Source organism: Camponotus vicinus, unplaced genomic scaffold, assembly GCF_025532165.1.
Source record: "Camponotus vicinus isolate PSW18456_S1 unplaced genomic scaffold, iyCamVici1.0 SCAF_12, whole genome shotgun sequence".
Classification (NCBI taxonomy): domain Eukaryota; kingdom Metazoa; phylum Arthropoda; class Insecta; order Hymenoptera; family Formicidae; genus Camponotus; species Camponotus vicinus.
In genome coordinates this window covers 4,598,339-4,621,207 of record NW_028141948.1, presented here as the reverse complement: position 1 = coordinate 4,621,207, position 22,869 = coordinate 4,598,339, and the positions used below count along the sequence as shown (strand labels likewise).

Below are 22,869 nucleotides of genomic sequence, written 5' to 3'. Positions count from 1 at the left end.
AAAAATGAAAGTGAATCTAGCTGCTCAGGTTTTAAGTAATAGCGTTAGTGATGCATTACTTCATGCAGAAGTTGATAGGAAACTGATAAAAACAGACTCAGAATTTAATTTCAAAGGGGCTTCTGCTACAGCAAAATTTTGTAAAACTTTTAATGATATTTTTGATTTATTGAATTCCCGGAATTTATATAATAAAACTGAATTAAAATGTGCAATTACCAAAACAAATATAAATATTTTAAAGAGTAAAGTAGAAAATTATATAAAATATATTGCTAATTTAAAAATAAATGATGTACCTATTTTACAAACAAATGTGAGGACTGGTTTTATAGGCTTTACAATTTGTTTGCAAAACGTTATTACTTTAGCTGAGCAGCTATTATCCGAAGACAAAATAACTTTTTTCTTGACTTATAAACTGTCACAGGATCACGTTGAAACGTTTTTTGCACTAATAAGACGAATGGGAGGCTGGAATAATAATCCTAGCGTAAGGCTATTTAAAGCTTCGTATAGGAAGATTTTACAGTTAGCGAAAGTATCGGTACCTCTTAGTGCTAATTGTGTGCCTAAAGATGACACAACACTACTATCGTTATCTGAAAATTATTCCGAGACAGGTGATAAATGTACAAAAAATGAAAACATCGATGCCGACAGTGATAATTTATTCCAAAATGTACTTCTCGATCATGATTATTTCATGTCAAGCAATTATAATCCCTCTGAATACGCGAGAGATATTATCAAATACGTTGCAGGATTTGTTATAAGAAATATAGAGCGTAAATTATCTTGTCAAACATGCTGTGATAAGTTGCGAAATAAAAATACATATTCAGAGGATGTAAGCAAACTTCTACTGCGGAAGAATCATATGACAAATGTTGACCTCCAAAATCGAAGAGGCCTAATTGAAGCTTCAAGCGATGTAATTAATATATGTGAAGTGGCTGAGAAAATTTTGAGGCATAATAGAAGTATTTTATTTTCAAAGAAAAATATTATAGAATATTTAATTTGTCAATGTTTTCGTTTTATGCCAACTAAAATTTTTGTTGATGATTCTCATATGTTAGATCAATCTCCGTTATTTGATCATCGCCGCCAAGTTATTAAGTTAATTTTAAAAAAGTTTTTAGAAGTACGTTTACATTATGAAAGTGAACAATTTCAAAATAATGTTAATAGGCTAAGAATGCGTAATAATAAATTAACTCTGTTTCAAGGTCAATAAATAATGATTATTATTTAGGCAAATTATGACTTGATTTTTTTAATTTGTTTAAGGTCTGCATTTTTCGTAAAGCTAAAAAATATATTTTTAGTTAGTATTTTTAAGAAAATATTTTTGAAATATTTTAATTTTAATGTGTTCTTAATAATTTATATGCATACAATTTTTTATATACTCATTATGAAAAATTTACCAATGAAATGTACGATTTTCGTTTGGATTTGTTTCTTTCCCGCAGACACAACACGCATTAACCATTTTAAATATTTTAAGATTAATGTTCACTGCTTATAAAAACCATCACACAATGTTTGGTTATGTATTTTATAGCGCAATAGGGGAAACGAACCGGCGCGAGGAGATGAGGAGAAGTGCTCCCCACTTCTCCGACATTGAAAAGAGAAAGAAACACATCTTATATCTTTTGTCTCTCTTTTCGTATACTTAACGCTTATACAATGGATGCTCGGTCTATACTTACTATGTCTATGATCCAGACAAACTTGCATAAGTGCATAAGCATATGCATAAGAAAATGGACCAATCACATGTCTCATATAAGGGCATAGATATAGGAATATAGAGATGGAGCGTCAGCTTAATACTTGGACAAGAGGGGGAAGCCACTGCGGGAGGGACGACGAGGAAAACATATGCCACGTTTTTATTGGACGTTATTCTGCGCATGCGTCGTAGTGTACGTCAGTATATGTACAAAATCCGCGAAGAGGTTAATAGTATAAAAAGCGAAGAGGTTAATAGTATAGATTGTCTAAGTGAAATAAATTATTCATATGATTTTATACACAAGTATAATTTATTATAGAAAAATATGTATTAACAAATTTTCCTATCATATTCATAATATCAATTATATAATAATTATATTATATATTTATCGCACGTTTACATACCTTGAAATAATACCATTTTATTAAATACTTGACGCTTATTGTTACTTTTATTTGTGGAATTTAATGCTATATAATGTAATCTTACTTTTAAATATTTTTGTATAATAGTTCGTATTAAATGAACAATATGATTTTCTAACGGTGATTGATCGTTTGTATGTTCCTTTAATTGCTCAAATAAATTAATATTTAAAAATGATTCTAGTACATTATTGGTAAGATAAGTCTCATAAAACTTCTTTTCTAACATATTTTTGTTGGCATGAAGAGCGTGTCTTATAATTGTTTCACATTTTCTACAGATTTTAATAACATCTTCTGATGGTGTAATTAGGGCTCCACGATTTTTTATATATATAAGACTATTCATTTTGCATTCCTTATCTAATAAAACATTAACGCATTCTGCGCAATGCAATGTTTGGCTTAATTGCTTTACCACATACCCTGCTATATATTCAATAATATTTAAAGAAAATTCAGAAATGTTTCTAACATAAAAATGTCTCGTCCAATAAAAACGTGGCATATGTTTTCCTCGTCGTCCCTCCCGCAGTGGCTTCCCCCCCCTTGTCCAAGTATTAAGCTGACGCTCCATCTCTATATTCCTATATCTATGTATAAGGGATACTCATAGACCTTACAGATATGGACTGGCAATTGCCTATAGTTTCTGTAGAGAAGCAGTGTCCGGAGGAGGTTAGAGAGAGAAACATACTTTTTAGTACTTCTCTTTCTACAAGTGTCCGCACACTTGTACGGACACTTGTAGAAAGAGAAGTACCAAAAAGTATGTTTCTCTCTCTAACCTCCTCCGGACACAGTCTGATACGTATTGCCAGTCCATATCTGTAAGGTCTATGGGGATACTATACTATAGCATAAAATATATACATAATGTCGAAAAATTTTGTGTATAGTGAGCTAAGCCAATCACGTCTTTTATAGAAAAATCGTGATGAAACATAAATCAACATAAATATAACATATGCACAAGCAAAAGTAAAGTCACTAGATTTCATATCATTGAAATTTTATGCATATGTATATGCAAAAGCTAATGCCATTTTATAGGACATTACTGTGACATTGTTCTAGAATATCACCCGGTAATCTATATACTTATTATAATCTATGATTAAACCAGTCTGATATTCTCTGACAACCGGGTAGTAAGAATTTATTGCGGCCAAATAGTTAACAACAAATAATATTTTTACATTTTTTTTTGTTTTTTATTTTTACATTTTTCTAAGTGTTTTCCTATTTTATCTAACAATAAGTTAAATGTATCCTCGTCCATACGAGTATAACGAAAAAACATATCTTTATCATATTTTAATTCTTGAAAAAGATGCGCAAAATCTCCTTGGTATCTTCTCATATTATTAATAGGACGCACCCACCATCTTCTTTTATGTTTACCTTTTTTTAAAAAACGACGTTTTCTAACTAAAATATAGCTTAAAAATAAAATGTGTATTATCACCTCATATTTTAAGTTATTCTTTGTAATTGTGTATAATAATAGTAGTAATAGTAATGTTCGCCATTATTCCGTGCAACGCGTCTGTTCTTCCGCTTCCATTTGTCGTCGTATTTCCGCTTGTATCCTGTAAAATTTACAAATATAAGTTTCACTCAAATGTGTTTAATTCATTTTTCAGCTTTTTTGTTAGCTTTACGTAATTCCATATCAACATACCTAAGTATCTCTTCTTCCACTATCTCTTCTTCTTCTTCTGCCATTTCTTGCTCTTCTTTTCCTCCTTCTTCAATTTTCCTTTCTGCTTTTTAAGCTCTTCTCGCTTTTTTCTCTCTTCTTCCTATTTTCTTTTTGTTTCTTAGCTGTGTTCCTCCGCTTGATGCAGCAACTCTTATTGCTTCTTGCTTAATTAATTCTTCTTCCTTTTATCTTTCAAGTTAAAAGTTATTTTTCTTGTTTTTTCTAAAAAAAGAAAATAATGCATTAAATTTTCTACAACATTAAAAATTGCAAAAAATTTGTCGGTAAATGTGTCTTGAATTGCGTCTTTGTGAAGAATATGCGTCCACGTCAATCTTAAAATGTAAAATTAAATTGTAATCTTAAACTGTAAAATTGATATATAATAATTAATACTGAATTAGTCTCTACTGATGTATTTACCTGTTGTATTATAGAAGTCTGTCGCGAAACGAGGCAAATATTTTATTCTTTGGTAATAAACTATAGTATAATAACACCGGCGATTGTGTCCCGAAATTCATTGCCAATTGCCAATATTGACAATGAATTTCGGAACGCAGCTTTATGATTGGTCGATTTCTCATATATTATGCTTATGCAAGTTTGTCTGGATAAGCTTTTATTATGGTTATGATTATGCATATGCTTATGTCTTATGCAAGTTTGTTTGGATAGGCCCTAAGGGCCTATCCAGACAAACTTGCATAAGTGCATAAGCATATGCATAAGAAAATGGACCAATCACATGTCTCATTTAAGGAATACTATACTATAGCATAAAATATATACATAATGTCGAAAAATTTTGTGTATCCAGAAAGCTTGCATGGCGTATGCATAGTGAGCTAAGCCAATCACGTCTTTTATAGAAAAATCGTGATGAAACATAAATCAACATAAATGTAACATATGCACAAGCAAAAGTAAAGTCACTAGATTTCATATCGTTGAAATTTTATTCATATGTATATGCAAGAGCTAATGCCATTTTATAGGACATTACTGTGACATTGTTCTAGAATATCATCCAGTAATTTATATACTTATTATAATCTATGATTAAACCAGTCTGATAGTCTCTGACCACCGGGTACCATTGAACTATAGAACTAACTGGAATGAGCGCTCCTTTGTTACGAGCCGAGCCTGCCTGTGCGACGAAGGCCATCGCTATTTGGAATCGCTGTCTCTGTTACACTAACATGCTATAGTATATTTCTCCTATAGTTTCATGACGTACTATCTGTGTCCATACCTTAGTCAGTATATGTTCGAACAATGAATATATAAAAAATATTATTGTAATGAAATGGATTATTTAAGGAAATATAATGACGACAATAAACGAAATAAAATAATGCTCTATTTTGCTAAATTTTTGGTGAAAAAATTCTGTACACAACTTTAATGCGCAGACGTATATTTTTAGCTAAGGTAATACATGAAAAAGAGAGACGGCAATACCAAATAGATACTGTCTCCCTCGGCTCGAGGTCACCGGGCAATAATAAAGGCAGCGCTCGTTCCAGTTAGTTCTATAGTTCAATGCCGGGTACTCAGTTTTCGCTCACCAAGTTATTCCATTGTGCAGGTAAGATTCCTAAAAATAAAAAACGAATAAATAATTAAAAAATATTTCTGTATAATTATAAGATATGATATACATTTTTATAGCTAATATATATTTAATTTTATCACAATTTACAATATTACATTATATTTACAATATTAGAATTTGTTATAAATTTTTATAAATTTGATATATTCTTACAATTTTTTAATATATTATACAATCTTTCTATGCATACAATTATAAATAAATATAGTGATTGTCGTATTAAATTCACTAATTGCAAACACATTGTTGATTACATATTTTTACATTATTACATACATTATACGTACATTATTATTGATTATATATTTATACTTTTCTATAATCGATTTATTAGGAGAATATAATAATAAAAAGTACAGTTAGAAATGCCAATTTAAATGCCTAAGAAAAAGTATGCGATCAATACAAAAATAATTGTAAAATATATTTACAGGGTTCAACAATATTCCAGAAGAAAAAAAAATACTATAAATACTGGAGTCAGAAGATGGAATCAGAAAAAGTAAATGATCTTACTCAAGAATATGAATATGAATATAATGAAGCCGATACTGATACAATTTTAATAGATCTTGTCAAAAATTTTCCTCATTTGTATGATCTTTTAATTCCTGAAAAAGATGCGCAAAATCTCCTTGGTATCTTCTCATATTATTAATAGGACGCACCCACCATCTTCTTTTATATTTACTTTTTTTTGAAAAACGACGTTTTCTAATTAAAATATAAGTTAACAATAAAATATGTATTATCACCTCCATCGACATATACGCTGGACTGAGCATCGCGATAGATAGGCGAGCGCCCGCTGTAGAGGGAGAGAGGTAATAAACTATAGTATAATAACACCGGCGATTGTGTTCCGAAATTCATTGCCAATTGCCAATATTGACAATGAATTTCGGAACGCAGCTTTATGATTGGTCGATTTCTCTATACATTATGCTTATGCAAGTTTGTCTGGATAAGCTTTTATTATGGTTATGATTATGCATATGCTTATGTCTTATGCAAGTTTGTCTGGATAGGCCCTTACTAGAGGAACTCTAGTGCACACCTGTGCATCATGTCCGCCTGTATCTGTTAGCAGTCTAGTGTTAGAAGTCTGTGTATTCACTTATATACAATTGTATAATTGTAAAAATTTTGCTTATAAAAACATCAAGTCCAATAGTTTTATATTTTGCAATTATAGAATTTAATATATGAATTATACAATAATAATGGAGAAAGAGAGGTATGTAGAACTTTTTTAATGAGTTTCTAGAGAAGATATAATTGTTGTTTTGTACTTCCAACTTTGTTAAACTATACTTAAATTAATTAGTTAAACTATACTTTTCTTGTGCGAAACAACATATTTAATGAAAAAAAACTTGAATTTTTTATATTAAGAGCTATTTAAAGTGTTATTTTTTATGGTTAGAATTTTTACGAATAAGCTACTACGAACATTTTTTTATTTCCATTCAGAATATAAACGTATCAAATATTTTTTTAAATGATACGGATTACATTCTATATTTTCTAAAATATGCTTAATCTTAATTATATTTTTCTATTTATAATATGAAAATTGATTTACATATCACAAGACTTCGAATATGTATACTTTCATCGAAATTTGGGGTAAAATATGTATGTATTCAATATGTATGTGACAATATTTATCTTCACAGACTAACATGCACATTATTATTGTATAAAAAATATCTATTAGATCAAATTTTTTAGAAGTTTTAGTCTCAAAATAATACTACAAATATGAATATATAAATGTTTCGTATTTTAGAGAAATCAATTTTTTTTTAAATTTGCATTGTTTTCATATTTTATAAACATACAAACCATATTTTGTTCAAACAAGCTATTGCTCTTGTTTTGTTTTTTATATAATAGTTTAAATATTCGAGTTCTTGTTTAAACCCAGATAGCCAAATGCAATGAGGTTGCTGTCATATTGCCAATAATTGTTGAAGCAACTAATTTTAACAAACTAGAGACAAGGTAAGACAGCATTATGTCTGTTACGTTGAACTCACATGAATTCATGTGCTAATAACAACAAATTAATTGCAACGTGTCAGCATATTGCTGACATGTTGTAGACAACGTAATATACCAATATTGCAGACCATTTGCTTCGTTAATTGATTGCATGTAGAAGCAGATATATAGCTGCATTCGTAATGCATTCTATTTCGATGTCAGCAAGTATACTGCAAATATATAATAATACATGCGATGCATTTGTTTGCTGAATATGTCATATCAAGCTTGGCTATCTGGGAATAGTCTATTTTTATATTTTAACAGAATATACAAATTTTGACAATATTATGCATGTTCTTTTTCCAATAGTGAATTTTATTAAAATATTGTATACTGCAATATATTACTACAGTAAGTTGAATATCAGTTACAATGTTTACAGATTTACAATGCTTCTTTTGGAACCAGGGGAAATATTTTTTGAAGATTATAGTGTTCAGATGAAAAAGCTAGATGCTAAATTTTCTGAAAATAAAAACTGGATGGAAGGGAGATTGAAGCTATGCTCTAAATCTTTGGTATTTGTAAATAAAGATATTAACCAGCCATTAATCAAGATTCAACTCAAAGAGACTATATTTGTGGAACAATGTACATCGAGCAATGATATAGCAGGGTAGAGCAAGTGCATATTGAATACAGCCAGAAACGCAGAAGGCAAAGAAAAAATGTATAGAGTAGGAAATATATAGGCTGAAATGTAGTTTTTTAAATATTTTAGCTTTTATCTGTCTCTCTTGCACTATTATGTACTTTGGCATTATTATTACAATTGTATATTTATTTATGTATATTTGAATTTACTTAGAGATATGCTGTCAGTGGAAAGTAAACAACATGTGGAAATGTTGGAAAAAAACATATTAGCACCATACAAATTTATACATCAAAATACTATATTTCACTTCTGTTTCAATTATGCAAAAATAGAAGATTGCCTTCCACATATCTTACAATTACATAGAGCAGCAAGTTTAGCAACCGCAGAACAAAATGCTATGGTAATTTAGGTTAATGATTAACTTTTAGATCCTTTCATTCATATTTAAGGCTTATTAACCTATTTGCATCATACGAAAAAATGAAAAATAGTCCCTTATCACCAAATTTTTTTTATTAAATTAGATTTAGAAACATTGCAAAAAGTATTAAAAACTTAATTTTCCAGTGATTTGTGAAAGATAAAATGGAGAAAGAAGTTGATATATGTATCGATCACTTCATAATAAGAATCATGTGTCATGTGTCATATGTCGACTTCATGATAAGAATCCTGCTCTGTAATAAAAGGATGAAAGAATTAAAAAAATAATTATGTAAGATGAAAGGAGTCTCAACGAAATTATTATGTACATATAACTACAAATGTTGATATTGACGAGAACAATCCATACTAATTGTTTTGTATTGTATGATAGTATTTGAAATGGTCAATGCATATAGCTACTTGGCAGTTACCGCTGATAAATTGTTTCTCTTCTCTTTTTTTGTGATAAACAAACTACATAACGCTTTTGAGCTTTCCTCAATGAAGTTGTTTCAATCTGAATTGGAAAATGTTGACTAGTAAATCTTGACGGTAATGATGGACATGATGTAACTTTTCGTTTTTTTGTAGTATTTTTATTTTTTAAATATATTTTTCAATGATTTTTTCTACTAACTTTTATTTGAAGACATTGAACAGCACTATCTTTAATAGTTATAGTTACTTTATACTATATTATACTACTTTATTTGGTACAAATAACTCTAAACTATTCACGCCAACTCATAATGTCATCTAAGAAAACAATGCACTTTGGTAAAAATGACCAAAACAATTGCGCGTATATATACGCTCCGGTGATAGTGACCAGGAAAAATGCGCGTATATATACGCTAATGATGCAAATGGGTTAATATGGATATAATATTAAGGTTTTCTCATAAGATAATGCTTTTAATTTTGAAGATTATGGCTATTGTACACTCCAGACAATCACGAATATCTTTTGACACATCGTGGCTCGAAGATTTATACGAACAAGTAGTTTTAGAGACACAAGCAAACAAAGTATTACCACTTGTGGTAAATCCAGGCAGAGTATTATTGACTACTTCGAGAATTTATTTTCAACCGTATAATAATATGGATCAGGTAATTATCATTTTTTATTATGCTATAAATGGTTTTTTAATAGGATCTCTCTTTTTCTTTTTCATACGACATGAAAAGAAGAAATATATGTCATATTAATTATAACACTGTTTATATTTCAGCATCCTGTCCTTAAGATTCAATTGAAAGATATACAAAATATTATAAGAAGAAGATTTCTATTGCGACAAGTGGTAAATATTTCATAATCTAATACTCTGCTATCATATATGTATATTTATATGCGTGCCTGTGTGCGTATGCGTATGAGTGTGCGTGTGTGTTTAAAACTCTGTTCAGCGAGACATGCAAACATGGATTTGATAAAAACTCGTCTATTTTCGCGCAAGTTTCTCCTTATGGAATGCTTAAAAAAACTAATAGTAGTGTCACTTTCTTCCCATTTTGCTCGTCTGAGCGGAAACTGTGGATTTTTCTCTCCCTGGACAAGTTACATACACCAACGCACGCGCGCGCGCGCGCATACATACATACGTATAATGCTTTAATAAAATTTTTATTATAAAGAATAGCAATATTAATGTAATATTGTTTGCAGGGTCTTGAAATTAAATGGGTGCGACAAGCTGATAATAAAATTGAACATTTATTTTTGTCATTTCAAAGTCAAGATGGTAGAGATAAGTTGTATGAAAATTTATTTAAACAATCGATGGTTTCTCTGGAGACTATACCTCAAAATCAAATTACAATGAGATGGCAAAATGGATATATATCGAATTATGATTACATTTTATATGTAAACAGGTAATTATAAGATTTTTTAAATTGATTATTAACAATATGATAAAGAGAAATACTAAATTATTTAAAGAGTATATTATATAATCAATTTTTTTACAATGTTTCAGTTTGGCTGATAGAACATTTCACGATTTGACACAGTATCCAGTATTTCCATGGATTATACAAGACTACACTTCTACGACATTAGATTTAAATGATACTAACGTTTATAGAGATCTTTCAAAACCTATTGGTGCATTAAATCCTTCTCGTTTAGAGAGATTAAAAGTATATGTGTTTTATATCAAATTTTTTTTATATTAGATATGTATAATATATTTATTTAATATATAAGAATATATACAGGGTGATTCAGGACCTCTGCAACAAACTGTGAGAGACGATAGGTCTTGTAGAAAGGACCATTTTTTGTCAAATAACCCATGTTCTCTGACGCGTCGTTTAGGTGCTAAAGACCGCGAAGGTCTTAAATATAGGCACGGAAGTGTCCTCCTCCGATTTTGATGAGTTTTTAATGTTATTTTCTAGACAAAAATAAGGGACACGTATTTTTTTTTATACCTGCCCATACGCGTATCTAGGGGGTAAAACACCCCTTTGAAAAAAATCGATTTTTTTCTTTCGAGATAAATATTTCAGAAACTATAAGAGATAGAAAAAAATTTTCAAATTAAAAGTTAAATGGCTTCAAGAGTACTTTACAACAATAACAAAAAAATTTTTTTATTTTTTTAATTTTTTAAAATAATTTTTCAAAATTTTTTTTTGTTATTGTTGTAAAGTACTCTTGAAATCGTTTAACTTTTAATTTGAAAATTTTTTTCTATCTCTTATAATTTCTGAAATATTCATCTCAAAAGGAAAAACCAATTTTTTTCAAAGAGGTGTTTTACCCTCTAGACACGCGTATGGGCACGTACAAAAAAAATACGTATCCCTTATTTTTGTCTAGAAAACAACTTATTAAAAGCTTATCAAAATCGGAGGGAGATACTTCCGTGCCTATACTTGTAAGACCTTCGCGGTCGCGTAGCACCTAAACGACGCGTCAGAAAACATGGGTTGTTTGACAAAAATGGTCCTTCCTTCGTCTCTCACAGTTTGTTGCAGAGGTCCTGAATCACCCTGTCTATATAGGGTGTCCCATTTTAAAAAACGCACCTCGATAATTCTTCAATGAAGCATTTTCAACAAAAATGTTTCAGACAAAAGTTGTATCGTTTTGAAGGGGGACATAAGATGGTGTCATTAATTTGACCTTGAATAGTTACTTGAAGGTCACGTGAAGGTCACAATTCAACAGGTCTTCAATTTTTTAAATAGAATCGCCCATTTTTTATTACATATTCTTGTAGCTTATCTCCAGAGCTTTCCAAAACACTATAATTAAGTTAGTTTTCAGTAAGTACTTTCCGAGTTATAAGGCTTGAAATCATTTCTTAATTTTACGTAAACCGTAAAATATCTTGTAAAATATTCATTTTTCGATTATCTTACTTTAATACTTTTATGTACAAAATAATGAGAGGAATCAATTGGTGTAAAGAAAACACAGTTTTTTTAAGAAAAAATATGTAATTGTTAATTGCAAATTACATATTTTTCCTTCGAAACAACTATGTGTTTTCTATACACCAATTGATTTCTCTCATTATTTTGTACATAAAAGTATTAAAGTAAGATAATCGAAAAATGAATATTTTACAAGATATTTTACGGTTTATGTAAAATTAAGAAATAATTTCAAGCCTTATAACTCGGAAAGTACTTAATGAAAACTAACTTAATTATAGTGTTTTGGAAAGCTCTGGAGATAAGCTACAAGAATATGTAATAAAAAATGGGCGATTCTATTTAAAAAATTGAAGGTGACCTTCGCGTGACCTTCAAGTAACTATTCAAAGGGTCAAATTAATGACACCATCTTATGTCCCCCTACATACCATACAACTTTTGTCTGAAACATTTTTGCTGAAAATGCTTCGTTGAAAAATTATCGAGGTGCGTTTTTTAAAATGGGACACCCTATGTGTGTGTGTGTGTGTGTGTGTGTGTGTATGTGTGTGCGTGCGTGCGTGCGTGCGTGCGTGCGTGCGTGCGTGTGCGTGTATAATATACATATATATGTATACATATATGTATATGTGTACACATATATACAGGGTGTCCCATTTTAAAGTTTCCACTAGAATAGTTCCTCTTCAGGAAAGTATTTTTGGAAAAAAATGTTTCAGATAAAAGTTTCGAGAGCTTTCCAAATTACTATAATAAAGTATTTTTTTTGTTAAGTACTTTTCGAATTATGAGGCTTGAAATAATTTCTTAATTTCACATAACCATAAAATATCTAGTAAAATATTCATATATTTTTCGATTATCTTATTTCATTACTTTTCTGTACAAAATAATGTGAGGAATCAATTGGTAAAAAAATCACATAGTTGTTTTTAAGAAAAAATATGTAATTTTGCAATTAACAATTATATAATATTTTACTAGATATTTTATGATATTTATGTAAAATTAAGAAATTATTTCAAGCCTCATAACTTGAAAAGTCTTTAACAAACAAATACTTTATTATAGTGTTTTGGGAAGTTCTCGAGATAAGCTACAAAAATATGCAATGAAAAATAGGGACTTCCATTTAAGAAAATAAAGTTTAACTTCATATGACCCATTCATTCAAGGCTAAATAGATATGATCATTCAATAGAATTTTTAAAACCCTACAATTTTTGTCTGAAACATTTTTTCCTAAAATGCTTTCCTGAAGGAATATTCTAGTGGCTACTTTAAAATGGGACACCTTGTATATACAGATTGTTCCAGCTATCGTGTGTTAAAGAAAAACTGCAAATAAATCTCGATAACTGAACTACAAAGTCTTATACCATTTTGCAAACAACCACGTAAAATTTCGAGATATTAAAATTTGTGTAAGTAAAAGCGAGCGGCGAGAAAAGCCGTCCCACTGTAATTTAATACTAGGCGTGCGGTAAAGCGGCGGGTGAAGCGCTCTGCAAAATATGATGGCGGCGCGCGGTATTTCAGCGTTACGTTGTGAGTGAGCTTCGCCGACTGCTTCGCCGCGCGCCTAATTACGCGAATTAGCCGACCTTTTTTAACTAATATCTCGAAATTTTACGTAGTTTGCAAAATAGTATAAGATTTTTTAGTTTAGTTTAGCGAGATCTACTTATGGTTTTCTTTTGGCACACGATAGCTAGGACATCCTGAATATACAGGGTGACCCAGATCACCCGTACATCCCTTTTATAATGAAAATAAATGGCTTTTATAAAAAATCGCGAACAATTTTTAAGTAAATCGGGTACGCTCTATCAAATGGTGATATTTTCAACTTTTGATTCCGACCGGAAATACGTCATCCGGATCGGAAGTTGAATTTTTTTAGGGGAATATGGTACTTTTTATTACAGATTCGAATTGTACGTGAAAAAATAAGAAACTTTTGTATCAAACGTTTTTTCTGAAAGTGCTTCTGTCAATCTTAAAATTGATCTTGAAAGTAACTGTGATGAAATAATGAACTTCAAATGTTCCTATGGCGCAACTAATGACAAGGATGTGTGTGTGCTTGAATGTACGGTACCTTATGAACGTCCGCACACATATTTCTGAGTGAGTGAGGTATATATTCAAACGAAATATTCAAAGTGAGCACCGTTCGCTGCGATGCAAGCATTTATTCTATTTTGGAAAGAATTGGTTGCTCGAAGAATCTCATCATCGCCTAAGGATTGAAGTTCATTATTTCATCACAGTTACTTTCAAGGTCAATTTTAAGATTGACAGAGGCACTTTCAGAAAAAACGTTTGATACAAAAGTTTCTTATTTTTTCACGTACAATTCGAATCTGTAATAAAAAGTACCATGTTCCCCTAAAAAAATTCAACTTCCGATTTGGATGGCGTATTTCCGGTCGGAATCAAAAGTTGAAAATATCACCATTTGATAGAGCGTACCCGATTTACTTAAAAATTGTTCGCGATTTTTTATAAAAGCCATTTATTTTCTTTTTAAAAGGGGTGTACGGGTGATCTGGGACACCCTGTATATATACAGTGTATCAAAATTCGCCGATACGGAATGCACAGCGTGATAGTTCGTGTCAAAAAAACAACTTTTTCCTTTGACAAAATTGCTTCTGAATATTACTTTTTTAATGAGAGCAACTTTAAGCTAACAAATCAGCGCTTTAGATTACGCATGAATCAGGGGTGGCGTGCGCACATCTTGCGTAGCGTTTGAGCATATACGCTATTCTATTATTTTGCTAAAGGTTTTACAAGAACTATGCATGATAACTAAATATCGCTATTTTCAAAACAATTTAGTCAATGAAGGAACATTTTCCATTTGATATCACTGAAGCAATGACTAAAAGTAAAATAAGTAGATTAGATAACATGTGAATAATTTCGATCCATACATATTAGATTTAAAAGAACAGTTTCATTGTGCAATAGTAGTTGTCACACCAGAAATGGTCCAATGTATACAAAAAAATCTTATCTGTAGAGCGAATATGTGTATATAAATATAGAGTTTGCATTTCGAACATATGTTTTAAAACATTTAATTGATCCTTTTTAGGGTCAAGAAAATTCTGAGAGTGTTGAAACTTTGGATCAAAATTATTCACATGTTGTTTAATCTACTTATCTTACTTTCAGTCATTGCTTCGATGATATCAAATGGAAAATGTTTTTTCATTAAGTAAATTGTTTTAAAAATAACGATATTTAGTTATTATACATAGTTCTTGTAAAATCTTTAGCAAAATAATAAAATAACGTATATGCTTAAAGCTGCGCAAGCTGTGCGCGCGCCGCCCCTGATTCATGCGTAATCTCGCTTATTTGTTAGCTTAAAGTTGCTCTCATTAATAAAGTAATATTCAGATGCAATTTTACCAAAGGAAAAAGTTGTTTCTTGTGGCAGGAACTATCATGCTGTGCATTCCGTATCTACAAATTCTGGTACACCCTGTATACACACACACACACACACAGGGTGTACAAAAAGTATGGAACCCCTTAAATAACTTGCAGATTTCATTTTAGAGAAAAATGTTAAATACAAAAGTTGTAGGGCTCTAAAATATCTATTTACTAGTTTTATCAGCATGACCATAAGTGGCATTGCCAAGGTTACATGAAGGTCACCTTGAATTTTTTAAATGGAAATCCTTATTTCTTATTACATATTCTTGTAATTTATCTCGAGAGCTGCATATGCAGGGTGTCTCTAATTTAAACGTCAAAACTTCATGTATAAAGGAATGATAAACTAAGAAAAAAGCTCTTTCGAGATTTGTTCGTTTTTGCTCCATTTTGAAAAAAAACCGCAAAAGAGAAACAAAAAAGCTTTCGTTTTTTCACTTATTTACATTTATTATTCATGTTATCATCTATTTAATGAAAATACTGTTCAAATGCTGGGCTTCTTGCAGCAATACAAACATTACATCTAGCATTGAGCACTCTAATTGCAGTTACGATTCGGTCTCTTGAGTTAATTAGCATTGAATAAACTTTCTTTAAGATTTTCCACACGAAGAAATCCATAGGTGTCATGCCGGATGTCGATCAATCAATTCAAGAGATCAACTGAGAGATTGAATCGTAACTATAGTGCACCAAATATCAGAACAATGTTTAGCTGCAATTAGAGTGGTCAATGCTAGATGTAATTCTTCATTGCTGCAAGAGATTAGCATTTTGAACAGTATCTTCATTAAATAGATGATAACATGAATAAATAAGTGTAAATAAATAAGAAAACAAAAACTTTTTTGTTTCTTTTTTTGCGATTTTCAAAATGGAGCAAAAACGAGCAAATCTCGAAATGACTTTTTTACTTACAATTAGTTTATCGATCTTTTACATGCTCACAAAGTTTAACGTTTAAATTGGGGATACTCGTGTGCGTGTGCGTGTGTATGTGTGCGCACGTACATGTGTATATGTGTATTCATCATATATAGAATATTCCAAATTTTTCTGTATATAATTTTTAAATGTTTCTCGAGCTAAAGTAAACTTTATGCATATAAATATGAACATTTTTTATATTATTTCATGTTTCGATTCTCATTACTGTTTTAATGAAGTATGTTATTGAAGTGCAAAGCGAGTATTCCTTTTTTAATTTTCTATTTTTGCATTTTGCAGGAACGATATTTGGAAATGTCTGATCCAAAATTCTTATATGGTTCTCATTACAGTGCACCAGGTTTTGTACTATTTTATTTAGTACGGAAATACCCTCAGTATATGCTCTGTCTACAAAATGGAAGATTCGATCATCCAGATAGAATGTTTAACAGGTATATGTCAAACCTTTTTTTAACCCTTGGATACTAATTTTACAATATATACAATATATACAATAATGATGCAATGTGAAAGGAATTTATGGCTATAGAAAATTATAATTTATATTTAAAAAATACACATTTTTATTTCGTAAGGAAAGGCAAAACATTATAAAAAACTTTTTAAGAAATGTAAGAGTGTCACATAATTACTTTGTCAAATGCGCAGAAACGATTTTATGTTTCACTTTTATCAACAAAAACACCTAACAGTATAGCCGACGTGTGGAAAAATGTTTTGGTGAACATGTCTGACTTTAAAGAATTGATACCGGAGTTTTATGACACGAGCAATGCCGGTGACTTTCTAACAAATAATTATGGTATCGACTTTGGTTATCGGCACGATGGTACAAAGATAGGTGATGTACAAATTCCTCCTTGGGCAAAAGGTGAGAAATGATTATTTCTAATTTTATACAGTTTCAATCACAATGATAAAGAATACAGGCCTGCGAAATTTTAAGTTTGATTAGTTATAAAAAAGCAGAGTAGGTGAATCTGATAAATTTTTTGACGCTGAAAATAAATCTGACCGCACAATTTCTCTAGCACGTCAGGTTTTTGAATAATTTATGGTTAATTAGTTTAAAAATGACTATTTCGGCAAATTTCATGAATTTATTATGAGGGAACCTAATTGTTTGAAATATTTCTGTCAATGGCATTGTGTAGTATTAGCCATCACCTTTCAAATCCATTTTCGATTACTGCCGCACGATTTTTTTTCGCTGAGATATACAAGTTATAAAACTGGTCATACATACCCACACAGAAAAATTCGTCTAATAGATATCTAATAAAAGTCTAAATGTTTATATGAGGTCCATATCATCTCTATAGATAACTAGTAGATGTATATATAACATCCACATATCTATATCCACTAACTACCAGAAATATCTACTAGATATACACATGTTATCTACATAAATTTACATTCACACAAAAAATACGGGCCACTAAATTTTAGCATGATTTTTTAACATCTTTCAATAATAATAAATCAGCGAAAAATCATCGTATTAAGATGAAACAAAACTCAAATTAAAGCTTGAACATTTCTTTTAAAAAGAAAAAACAAATTTGAGTTACAAAAAATATTTTACAAAAAATATTAAATAAAATATTTTACATAAAATATTAAAATGACGGAAATATTTTATAAAATATTAAAATGACGAACGTTGAAGATAGACTTTGAGAAATGAGAAACAAATTTTTTTTAACTGGTACAAAAATTTTACAAAAATTTTTGTATCCTGGTACAAAAATGTATGGGTTTTTAAAAGCTCATTTATTTCCTAATAAATTCATGTTTTAATCAATTTTCTACGATCTTTTTTGATAAAGTTATATCGTTTTGAGGAAAGATAAATCTGATCGTCTATCTCTATGCGAAGCATCTTGGATCGAGTTTAATTTCTTTTTTGAAAAAGTCTTCCATGATAATTTGTTTTTGAATTGCAGATTTTACAAGGAACGTTTCATTTTGTAACATTTTCTTCAAATGGTATAACTTTATCAAAAAAGGTCGTAGAAAATTTATTAAAATATGGATTTGTTAAGAAATAAATAAGCTTAAAAATATTTTTTCACCAGGGAGCCGATTTTCCTGAGCAATGCAGCAGTTTAAAAAAATTTGTTTTCTATTTCTCAAAGTCTACCCTAGTAGCACACTTTATTGCAGCAATATTGGCTAACAATATATATATCCAATATTTCCCATGTTGGTCTAATATTGCAAAGTAGACGGGATTTCATTTTGAGCCAATATTGAATTCTAATATTGGACGAATATATTATTTTCATCTTTAACCAAGATTGACTAATTATACATACCCAAATATTTTTACATTGGATATAGATCAGTTTCTAATATATGATGGAATTCGCTATCAAAAAAAAAATTAACCGTCTGTGGTTAATTTATGGAACTTTGGAGCTCCTCGCAAAAGCTAGAGGAAGTGCGGCTATAATAGTCCGCACTCTTTGACTGATAAGTCGTGACTCGTGGGATCTGTGCCGCGGCCTTAATATACTGCTTTAGATGGAGTCCCACTCTCGGGTTAGGTGTTTTCCTTTTCGCCATCTAGTGGCGACGCGCGAAGCTCACATATAATGTGTGAACGTGCAATATTGGCACACATTTACATTTACTTTATAACTAATATTGGTATTATAATGAATGCAACCATATTGGCAACACATTTATATTTATTTAGTAGCCAATATTGGTCATCATGGGCACTGCAATATTGGCAGAACACTTGCATTTTGTTAACAATCAATATTAGTTTTACATTGGGAAATATTGGCCAAGACATTTCCAATATAACCTTCCAATATAACATATATTGAGCCAAGGTATACCAATATTTTGCCAATGTTTTGTGCTACTAGCGTATCTTCAGCGTCTATCTTCGTCATTTTGTAAAACATTTTTTGTAATTCAAATTTGATTTTTTTAGTTTTTAAGAGGACTGTTTAATTTGAGCTTTATTTCATATAAATATGGTAATTTTTTGCTGATTTTGCCATTAAAAAAATGTTAAAAGATTTTGCTAAAATTTAGTAGCCCGTTTTTTTTTATTGTGAGTGTATATTTACCTAAGTAGCTACTAAAGATATCCAATGGATATTCATATATTTCTACGAGTTTCACGCTTCGCTGCTAGGTGGCAAAAAGGAAAACGCCTAACCCGAAAGTGGGATCCATCTAAGACAGCGTATAAGGCCGCGGCACAGGTCCGGCGAGTCACGGCTTATCGGTTAAAGAGCGCATTAGCTCGAAGACTGTTATAGCTGTATCTTTTCTATCTTTTGTGAGAGGAGCCCTAGAGCTCCAAAAATTAACCGCAGATGGTTAATTTTTTTTGATGACGAATATATCATATACAGGGTGACCCATTTTAACTTAGGCAGCCAAATAACTCGAAAAATAAGCAAGATAGAGAAAAATGTTTCAGACAAAAGTTGTATGGTTTCGAGGGGGCCATAAGATGGTATCATTGGTTTGACCTTGAAGAGTCATTTGAAGGTCACGTGAAGGTCACTTCAATTTTTTTAAATGGAATATCCTATATATTTTTGTACATTCTTGTAGCTTATTTCGAGAGCTTTCCAAAACACTATAATTAAGTACCTTTCCGTTAAGTACTTTTTGAGTTATGATGCTTGAAATAATTTCTTAATTTTACATAAACCGTAAAATATCTTGTAAAATATTCATTTTTCGATTATCTTACCTTAATACTTTTATGTACAAAATAATGAGAGGAATCAATTGGTGTAAAGAAAACACATAGTTGTTTTTAAGAAAAAATATGGAATTGTTAATTGCAAATTACATATTTTTTCTTCGAAACAACTATGTGTTTTCTTTACACCAATTGATTCCTCTCATTATTTTGTACATAAAACTATTAAGGTAAGGTAATCGAAAAATGAATATTTTACAAGATATTTTACGGTTTACGTAAAATTAAGAAATGATTTCAAGCCTCATAACTCGAGGTGTACCTAACGAAAAAATACTTAATTATAGTGTTTTGGAAAGCTCTCGAGATGAGCTACAAGAATGTACAAAAATATATAGGATGTTCCATTTAAAAAAATTGAAGTGACCTTCACGTGACCTTCAAATGACTCTTCAAGGTCAAACCAATGATACCATCTTATGGCCCCCTCGAAACCATACAACTTTTGTCTAAAACATTTTTCTCTATCTTGCTTATTTTTCGAGTTATTTGGCTGCCTAAGTTAAAATGGGTCACCCTGTATGTGTCACAGAAGATAGAATAAATATCCATGCAGAAATAAATATCAATACATAATAGTAAATGTATTTATATTAATAATAAATGTATCTATATAAATATCTACTGAATGTTGTACGGATATTTACAGGATATTGGTTTACATATCCTATAGATATCTATGAAACTTCGAATTGCAAACATTTGGACATCTCAGCATCTCTAATAACTGTTTTTCGTATATTCATGGATATCTTTAGTGCCTATGAAGGATATCTAGTGGATATCTAATACCCATTATTTTCCATATGGGTAGTTGTCCAATAAGCCATTCCAATTGAACGTATTACTTCTCTGTGTTATTAAGAATCAAAATTTGGATAAAAACATAAATTTTTGAACGCCGTCTGTCATTTTTTGATATTAAAAATGGCGCATCCAATATGGCGAACAGAATTACAATAAAAAGGTATAAAATATTTAGAAAAATTTATCAAAATGTGTGTAACAACTGTATTAGATATATCTTTACAATATTTTTTTGGACAACCCAACCTGATATATGTAAGCTTTTTTAAATTTCAAGATGATGGATCTGCCATACTGATGTCTATGTAAATTTTCTTTAACGTAAATTTTCTTATAACTTCATACTTGTATATCTCAGTGAAAAAAAATCGTGCAGCGGCAATCAAAAATGGATTTGAAAGGTGAAGACTAGTATTATATGATGCCATTGGCAGAAATATTTCAAAAAATTTGGTTCTTCCATAATAAATTCATGAAATTGGCCAAAATTGCCATTTTTGGACTGTTTAACTATATACAGGGTGAGCCATTTTAATTAACGCACGCAATTATTTCGGAAACAAAGCATTTTAGAGAAAAATGTTTCAGACAAAAGTTTTATGGTTTCGAGGGGGCCATAAGATGGTATCATTGGTTTGACCTTGAAGAGTTATTTGAAGGTCACATGAAGGTCACCTTCAATTTCTTAAATGGAACCTACTATTTGTCATTGCATATTCTTGTAGCTTATCTCGAGAGCTTTCCAAAACACTATAATTAAGTACCTTTTCGTTAAGTACTTTTTGAGTTATGAGGCTTGAAATAATTTCTTAATTTTACATAAACCGTAAAATATCTTGTAAAATATTCATTTTTCGATTATCTTACCTTAATACTTTTACGTACAAAATAATGAGAGGAATCAACTGGTGTAAAGAAAACACATAGTTGTTTTGAAGAAAAAATATATAATTTGCAATTAACAATTCCATATTTTTTCTTAAAAACAACTATGTGTTTTCTTTACACCAATTGATTCCTTTCATTATTTTGTACATAAAAGTATTAAGATAAGATAATCGAAAAATGAATATTTTACAAGATATTTTACGGTTTATGTAAAATTAAGAAATTATTTCAAGCCTCATAACTCAAAAAGTACTTAACGAAAAGGTACTTAATTACAATGTTTTGGAAAGCTCTCGAGATAAGCTACAAGAATATGCAATGACAAATAGTAGGTTCCATTTAAGAAATTGAAGGTGACCTTCATGTGACCTTCAAATAACTCTTCAAGGTCAAACCAATGATACCATCTTATGGCCCCCTCGAAACCATAAAACTTTTGTCTGAAACATTTTTCTCTAAAATGCTTTGTTTCCGAAATAATTGCGTGCGTTAATTAAAATGGCTCACCCTGTATATATATTACTTGAAAACTTGACGTGCTGGGAAATTCTGCGGTCAGATTCATTATCAGCGTCAAAAAATCTATCAGATTCTCACCTACTCTGCTTTTTGTAACTGACCTTTGCAGGCCTATGTAATCACACATTATTATTCATATAAATCTCAAATTATATAATAATAAGTTATATAAACAATATTTTCCAGCTTAACAAATATTATTATTTTATCATTATTTGTATTTTAACAAATATTTCTCGAAGTAATGAAATAGAAAGAGTAATATAATAATAAAAAATTTGTTCTTCCGCAAAATACATATTATGAGAGATACATGTATAATTTAATATTCAAACAGAATTTAATAGTTTATTAATTGATTTTAGGACCATCCGATTTTGTACAACAATTAAGAAATGCCTTGGAAAGCGATTATGTTTCTCAAAATCTTCATCATTGGATTGATTTAATTTTTGGATATAAACAAAGAGGAATCGAAGCTGAAAAGGCTGACAATGGTAAAAATTCTATATACAGGGTCTTCAAAAAGT

At 30.2% G+C, this 22,869-nt stretch overlaps 1 protein-coding gene and 1 long non-coding RNA gene across 10 annotated transcripts in view; one reads left to right on the top strand and one right to left on the bottom strand.

Moving 5' to 3' along the window:
• Positions 1-3,317: 3,317 nt before the first annotated feature.
• Positions 3,318-22,869, bottom strand: part of LOC145962496 (uncharacterized) — a 38,319-nt gene continuing 18,767 nt past the window's right edge. The window contains exons 1-4 of one of the 4 annotated variants that reach the window (XR_014435865.1): positions 6,018-6,319; positions 5,455-5,483; positions 3,860-4,102; positions 3,318-3,767 (exon numbers count right to left, since the gene is read on the bottom strand). This is a non-coding gene — a long non-coding RNA (uncharacterized LOC145962496). Of the gene's footprint in view, positions 3,768-3,859; positions 4,103-4,303; positions 4,384-5,454; positions 5,484-6,017; positions 6,320-22,869 lie in introns of those variants that run through there. The other 3 variants (XR_014435867.1, XR_014435864.1, XR_014435866.1) reach the window with 3 other exon arrangements.
• The window catches only part of LOC145962495 (protein FAN), a 30,018-nt gene continuing 13,613 nt past the window's right edge, over positions 6,465-22,869 (top strand). The window contains exons 1-10 of one of the 6 annotated variants that reach the window (XM_083083570.1): positions 6,465-6,738; positions 7,936-8,169; positions 8,362-8,554; positions 9,508-9,693; positions 9,816-9,887; positions 10,253-10,461; positions 10,566-10,728; positions 16,663-16,817; positions 17,079-17,257; positions 22,705-22,836. In XM_083083570.1, coding sequence (XP_082939696.1) covers positions 6,707-6,738; positions 7,936-8,169; positions 8,362-8,554; positions 9,508-9,693; positions 9,816-9,887; positions 10,253-10,461; positions 10,566-10,728; positions 16,663-16,817; positions 17,079-17,257; positions 22,705-22,836 — 1,555 coding nt within the window. In that variant the 5' untranslated portion in view covers positions 6,465-6,706. Of the gene's footprint in view, positions 6,739-7,291; positions 7,509-7,935; positions 8,254-8,361; positions 8,555-9,507; positions 9,694-9,815; positions 9,888-10,252; positions 10,462-10,565; positions 10,729-16,662; positions 16,818-17,078; positions 17,258-22,704; positions 22,837-22,869 lie in introns of those variants that run through there. The other 5 variants (XM_083083572.1, XM_083083573.1, XM_083083574.1 and 2 more) reach the window with 5 other exon arrangements.